At 40.5% G+C, this 7,806-nt stretch overlaps 1 protein-coding gene across 1 annotated transcript in view; it reads left to right on the plus strand.

Annotated features, from left to right (window-relative positions):
- Positions 1 to 6,374, plus strand: part of OPRM1 (opioid receptor mu 1) — a 68,335-nt gene extending 61,961 nt beyond the window's left edge. Inside the window, 1 exon segment of the mRNA XM_045865783.1 lies at positions 6,336 to 6,374. Within this exon segment, the coding sequence (XP_045721739.1) occupies positions 6,336 to 6,374 (39 nt within the window).
- Positions 6,375 to 7,806: the final 1,432 nt, after the last annotated feature.

Raw genomic sequence — 7,806 nt, forward strand, 5'->3', positions numbered from 1 at the left:
CCACTCCCCGTTTGTGTTCCCTCTCTCGCTGTGTCTTTCTCTGTCAAATAAATAAATAAAATCTTTAAAATAAATAAATAAATAAATAATAAAGTACCCAACTCTGTTACTGGCTTCAGTTGCAACTTTGGATGGCATCACAAACAGGAAAGAGAAAACAGAAAAGGAAAAAAGTAGCTGCAAAAAGCAAAAATAAGAATATAACTACATTTCCTCAACCAATACTCAGGCATGTCACTTCACCTCTCAAGACCTCTGTTTCCTTCCATAGAATGATGACACTGGTTTAAAAAAAAAAAAATCTTTTAAATTCCCTTCAGGGGTAGGAAACACACTCCAATCATTGTGTGGCTAGAGAATAAAAGTGCCTCAAATAAGCTTCAGTTTGAACCTATAAAATTTTTAAAATTTTATTGTTCAAAATAGGCTAAAAAAATAGTCCAAGGGGATTTGCTAGTTGACTTCCTGAAAAAAATAACAGTTCAAAAAGCTGTTGACAAAATTGGAAAACTGATGGTAGATTAAAATAGTGTATCGATGTCAAATGTCAAATTTACTGAAATGTATAACAGTACTGTGATAATGTCAGGAAAGAAGCCCATACTTAGGAAATGGAAGGGAGTCACAGGTTTCCAAAGGAGGTATCTCAGCAAGCAAGCAGGTTTGGCACCACTCCATGGGTACCAAAAATACACAATGTGACTCAATGGACCACAGAAAACAATTTACTATTCATGGCACTGCAGGAGCATCAGCATGTCCCATGGTGCAACACAATGGGCCCAGATTGTCACTATGCACACAATGGATTGCACCCAACAGAAGAGCCCAGAGCTAGGGGTACACCACCTTTTATAGCAAGCAGTAAGCAAACCAATCCTCTCCTAGGAGAAAGCAATCACAAAATGGTCATGCTGTGGTCCTCATGCAGTTAGGCAGCAAAGGTTCTTAATTGACTATGTGACCATAGGAAGAACTCAGAGTCAGAAGATAGGCCTTGTAACACAGCTCAGTCAGCAAGAATGTGTAGAGATGCTGGGAAGACTATCTTTCCCAATAATTCACCTGTCAGCTCAACATATTTTTAGCCGAACTCAATTTTCATATGCCACCCCATAGCAATTTGGATTAGACATACTGACAGGAGCTAAAACCAAATCTGTTCTATTTATTTCAATCAATAATTGATTAGACTTATTATCCACAGAATCCCATCCCAGGATGAGGTTAATCTATAGCAGTAACCTCAGCCATGCGCTCCGGGATCTGCATTCAACTGAATAAGTCCCAGAGAGGACTAATAAATCTTATTTCTGATAACCATTTAGCTTTCTTTCTTATAGTATGCATGAACTGTTGATATGAATTCAAATACAACAAATTAATTCAATCATATCAACAACAATGTAGTCTAAGGCCAATCAATGATCCATTTACAACCAGAGAGTTTAACCTGATCTGTTGATCTCCTATGGCTTGTTCCATCTCATTGGCTATGGTAGCTAAAGTAAAGGATATGTTCCTAACTGTCTCTACAATGTGGAATCTGATGGCGGGGGACAATTTTCACACTGCTACATGAAAACAGGAATCCACATATCCCTCAGGTCAGACAGCATCAGACAGCCCTCTTTATCTGGGGTCCTAAAAAATAGAATGTGATCCAAGGAATGGTGTCATTGCCAATAATTGCAAGGGACAAAGAAGAGTTAACCAGCAGCCCCCAACCATGCCCAGTAGAGAGATATCCTGTGGCCCATTCTCTCCACATACAAACATATAACTGACAGGACAGGTTACTTTAGTTCAGACTTTGTCCATAAATTTGATTTGGATCACCATTACATTAATTTGGATAGTCCATAGGAGCAGGGTTATCAAGTAGTTATAGCCTTGATAGTCATACATGGCATAACCCAAGAGCACTCAGGTGTTGGGAAAAACATATGAATTGGTATGAGCCTGACTAAAACAAGATCACATCTATCTGTGCATTTGTACATGGGCAAGGGGATTCACATTTAGGAGTTTTCTCTGATAACATAAGACACAATAGAGTAACTCAGGGCCAGCCAAGCCCTTATGAGTTTTCCTGATCCCACAGCACATAGACCTACCCAGCAGTTGGTCAGGTTGGCAGTCAGAGATGCTTCTTGTCTCAGTGAACCACGTGATTGTCTTGCCAGGTTGTAGAGCTAGAATTTGGAGACAAAGAGAGGGTTCATTATTTTCCTCTCCCAGCACCTCCAACATTTAAGGAGTTCCTTCCCCAACTGAAGTGGGTAATTGTACCAAGGAGGCATTAAAGGGTTCTCCTTGTGAAGGCTACCTCCTCCTATGGAGCTCAAAAGGGCCCTGGGGCTGGGGTGTTGGAACAACCTCCAGGGTCATAGGCTGCTTAGGTCCTCAGTCAAATTCAGCAGATTTTCTGATTAACTTTCAGACTCAACAAATGTATACACTGATAAGATACATATTATCTCCAATACCTGAATGGTGCAATTGTGAGACTGCCTTTCTGATGGTAGAGAGCCATAGTCCTCTTCTCTTTACTGTCTTTAGGATCAACTTTTGAGTTGTAGCCCACATCACTCCCAGAATTTTGACTTGGGTGGCTGGTCCCTGTATCTTATCAGAATTAACAAGCTTTCCTGGGCTTCATATGAGTTAGCATCTGCTAACTTAATTAGGGCTTATCAAGATAATATCATCAATGTAGTAGGATCATGTCACCAACAAAAAGAGAGAGATTTGTTCTGTGTGCCAACCTACCTACTGGGGGCAAATATCAGGAGAGTTCAAGTATTACTACTACAGCACAGTATGTTCTGGAGGCTCATCTAGGTGAAGGATCTGGATCCTCCAGAGGCTAAAGCAGTTGAGAAAAAGATGTGACCAAAGTCCAGGATCACATACCAGGTGCCATCATGGGCAATTGCTTCAGTCATAGTCACAATGGCTGGAGTAGCCAGGTTGTAGGAACAGCAACTGAATTCAGTTGGCAATTATCCTGCATAAGCCTCCAGATCACCTTAGCTTTTTTCACTAGCCACACAGATCTACTATATTAAGATACTGTGTTTTTCATAAGTACTATTACATTTAAACTATGATTTCCTTTTCTTCTCCTGGAATTCTAAATTGTTTCTTTTATAGACCATGGAAGAGAAACTGAAGTGGAGGTGTGATCTGTTGTGCATGCATCTCCCACGTCACCCACCTACAAGAAGCTCTTCCATATCTTCCATATCTTCCATAAGAAGATCTCCTTTGGACATTATGAGCCTCACAGAACAAACATGTAAATTATCAATACCAATTACACATTCAGTCTTGGGAGCAACAAAAATGGTGCATAACAGGGGTCCAAACAGCCACTTCCTTTTCCCATTTGATTCTGTTTCAAATCTGGCTAATTGAATGTGTAGTCCTCGCCTCTCAAGAGAACTTAGCATGTTAGTCCTTTGGGCACAAGCACCCAAAAAAAAAAAAAACCATACAACTTTATATTCACCCCCCACCCCTTACCTTTCTCCCCTACCCCATTCTGCCATTCTAAGGGTATGAAGCCTCTGATTCCTGCTGGAAATGAAAATACCTTACCATGTCCCTTATCCTTAAAGGTTTTCAAGGCATGATACAGAAATGCGGGTCAGGCAGTAGAGGTTCTGAGGGAGAAATTTGCTCTAAGGCAGCCACATGGCTTCCTAGTTCCTCATTAGAGGGAAATTGGTCTCCGCAAAGGAATCTGGTTCTACAGAGGCACACAGAGTTTTATTTGTATGAACTACTAACCACCCCCTTGGGACCCATCATAGCCTTATATGTGGACTGCATTTCTTTGGTGATTATCCCATCAGCCTTTACTTTGGGATCCCCCATGTTAAGAGGCTTATCCCATTGCCTTACAGTTTGGAGGACATTGGATGTTCCCATCCTGGCCCTTGTCCTAGATTGCAGAGACTGCCTGGTCTAGAGAGTGCTATCTTTATCCTGGCCATCTAATGGCCCCAAGCACAACTTCCAGCACGGGGTCTCTCACCAAAAAAAAATAAAGTAGAATGCTACACCTTGCAGGGATGGGGGTAATCTTAAAAAGGAACCGGTCATTCTCTGGATGTGGGATCATAATCAGGCTGTCATTCTGTTCAGGAAGGAACAAGTCTAGAGTCACCTCAGCCTTTGAGTAGCTTTCTCCTAAGGTTTCATGGGATTTTATTGGCCTCAAGGAAGTCTCCTTGGTTTGGTCATAATGTGATAATTGAAACAGAAATACACAATAGCATACCTCATTGTGAGGCATGATTCTGTCCCTGTTAAATGATCTGCACACTGGCTTAAAACATGGGGTCTCCTGTAAGAGGGCATAAGTGCTTTGTTCACTAAGAGCATAAACTCCCTAACTCCTTCATCAGCCACATGTCTAACAATTCCTCAGCCAGTTGATCAAAGTACTCCTGGATATCCCTCTTTTCCCTCTCACTATGGGTCTATATCTTAGTATTCATTATAGAGGCATTTGCCCTCTAGTTGTTTCTAGTCTTGACTTAAAACTGGTGAATCTGTGCTCTCCTCCCTGGTGGGGCTCAGAGTGCTCTCTTAGCCTCCTAGTCCACAGGACAGCAAACAACAACCATGGCACCATTTGGGCAATTGGTTAGACTTTATCCCTCACCACTCAGCCCCCATCCATTGACCTGAGTCATGTTCATCAACAGGGAGGACCAGAGTGGACAACCTACTCCACCTTTCTGTACCACTTTGGTCAGAACATTTGCTACCAGGTCCCAAAGAGTTTCTTCATATTCTCAGACCCAGTCCATGAGCCCTTGCCTTTTCTCTCCCAAAAAGTCATTGTCTATCTTGACATCCTGCTTGTGGTGCCAGTTTGGGAAGGACCTCTCAGAAGATGGCGAGAAGTAACCAGATTCTTGACTGAGCAAGCAAGCAGGTTGTCTTGCCACAACTCTTTAGGTGCCAAAAGTAGAGGAAAGTCAGACAGTTTAGTACTCACAGCACAGCAACAGCAGAAACTTTAGCATAGCAGTGCATCTTCTGCCCCCAAATCCCACAGGGCAGCGTGATGGGACCAGATGGCAACTGCACACTTAATGGGTTGTGTCACAGTTAAGGAACCTAGAGCTAAAGTCTCAGCCCCTTTTGGGGCAAGCAATAAACAAACAGACACTTCCCACGGTGATCAATGCTGTGGTCACCTTGGCAGAAACTGTTCCAGGCCAGAGGACAGTTGAGCCTTGTAGTTTGGCACAGTCAGCAAGAATGTGCAGGAAACCCAGGGCCCATGGTAGACCGCCTTTCCAATGGCGATTCTGATCTTTCTATTTCTTATTCTTAGGAAATATATGTTGAAATGTGTAGTGACAAAAATTCAACTGAGTATCAAATAATTCAGAGAGATAATGTGTGTGTGTGTGTGTGTGTGTGTAGAAGAAGACAGAAAAAAGGAATAGAAAGCGAACAATAAAACACATGGGATAAAATGTTAATAGCAGGTGAGTCTGGGTAAAATGTACACAAGTGTTCTTTATGCTATTCTCATTCTTGCACTTTTACTGAAGTGTGAAATTTACCAAAATAAAGTTAAAGGAAAAACCCTCTCATCCCTTTACACTGACTCTATAAACACTTCCTTTCCATCTCACCAAAAACTATAGTAACAATGACAGCAGTGATTACTTGTTAATTACAAAACATATTTCTTTCCCACAATTCTCCTCCCATATTTGAAAATATCAAGCCATATTTTTATGTGTGTGAACAAACATCATGTTATTGCTCCATGTGTATGCCAGCTTTACAATGGAAGTGGGGATGACGAAATCCCTGTACTTCAAATTAGTTGCTTCAGAAAAAAAAATCCATTAATTTTAGAACTGAGTGAAAAATAAAAATGCCTTCATCTAGAAATGAAGAACATGAAAGGTATTGCAAAGAGAGACACTGCTTTTTCTTCTGAAATTTTTGTCAAGTCATGAATAATTTGAGGAGAAAGAAGGAGAAAGAGGGTCAAGAACAGAGGGAGATAAGGGTTTTGGATTGAAAATGTATTTTTTCAAGGAAGCCAGTATCAATTATATCTCTTTGATGACCAGTGTATAATTCTTATGTATTAGTGTGTACAAATGCAATAGCAGATTATTCATAATGACCCAAGAGATTAATTAATGTCTTGACATTTAGGAAAAGCTCTGAAGGTTGCAGGTGAAAGTATACTGAGGGCCCTCAGGACAGTTCTGACACACAGAAGATGCCCGATAAATGTGCACTGCAATCCAATTTGAAATGCTCACTGTCTTTGCTCTTTCTTTTTTCAGCTAGAAAATCTGGAAGCAGAAACCGCTCCATTGCCCTAAGTGGGTCTCATGCCATTCAGACCCTCACTGAGCTTAGAAGCCACCATCTATGTGGAAGCAGGTTGCTGCAAGAACCTGTGGGAGGCTCTAGTTTCCTAGGAAAATGCCTGCTTCTGAGTCATCAAAACTCGATCCTCTGTGGCCCCTCCACTCTGCACATGTGAAGGATATGTCCACTAAGTCAAGTGCTGGGAAGGAAAGGTCTCTACCACACAAAAGAGTCCAGCTTGTGTACATAATCATGAGAAAGATGCCCAATGGGACCAAAACACACCATGGTATGTGAATTGGGGTCATCATAGGAGATGGCCCTTCTGTGTGTAATATTTTGTGTTCAAGCAAATATTTATGACCTCATCAAAAAGAATCAATTGTTAAATTCAGCATGGTGACATGTAAAGTAAGTGCTACCTCTGATCAAAGGACCTTGTGTGGAAAGCCCAAGACTTTATGTAGTCTTCTGTAAGGAATACTTTTTTCTATTTTCTATCTTTGACATTAACCTTAAAATTATATTCTGGTTAAGACATCATTTCCACCTTCATTTCTTGGTTTTGTATTCTTTTCAAGAATAACATCTCTTACCTAGCTCCATAATTGCAAGGGAAGAAATTAACATGAAACGTAATCTGAAACACAGCAATGTGTCAGCAGCAGAAAGGTCAATTCTTGGGCATTGCAGGTTCTTCCCAAGAGTCTTCATGGGAGATTATCCATTCCCTTCTTTTATCTAAGTATTCATAAAAGGTAATAGTGGATCGATGAGCTCATCCCTTCATCTGTGGAGGAAGGCAAACATTAAAATGTACTTACTTTTCATTTCTCAATAGTTTCTCCATACTGCATGCCCCCTTTGCATATTATTTTACCTTTTTTTTAACTCTGCTCAGCGCACTATGCCTTTCGAATCAGTGTGATAAAATGACAGATTTTTTGTTGTTGTTGATTTTCAGAATGGCTTAAACCTTTTAAAAATATGGATCCAATAAGCTTAATCTCAAAACAGAAAGACTCAAATGACCATAGATAAAAATGGTTAATCTTCTTTTCAATCCTGTGGAGTTACTTGGACATGAAATATTAACAATGACCCAAAAATATTTTCCTGAAGATTGTGTTTACATAATGTCATTACCAATATGTTGGTCTTTTCGATCTTTGCTAAATGTCAAGATTTCCTTTGTAAAATACCAGTCTTCTAAGCAATTTCTGTAGGACAACCCTCCCCTTTGACTGGTTTTCCTTGGTATAAAATACAGTATAGATTTGGCAATCACCCATTTTATTTGATCCATGTAGACAGTCAAGTCAGTTGGCCCATGCAAAAAAGCTCTCCACTTTGAACTTTTGTCTGGTTTGATTAAATGAGTCATGTACATTGTAGTTATCTATGAAGACATAGTAGACAACAGGGTGCCAGCTTCCCTTATAA

Source organism: Mirounga angustirostris, unplaced genomic scaffold (genome assembly GCF_029215605.1).
Source record: "Mirounga angustirostris isolate CCGP_5_RB_7025 unplaced genomic scaffold, mMirAng1.0.hap1 SCAF_8, whole genome shotgun sequence".
NCBI lineage: Eukaryota > Metazoa > Chordata > Mammalia > Carnivora > Phocidae > Mirounga > Mirounga angustirostris.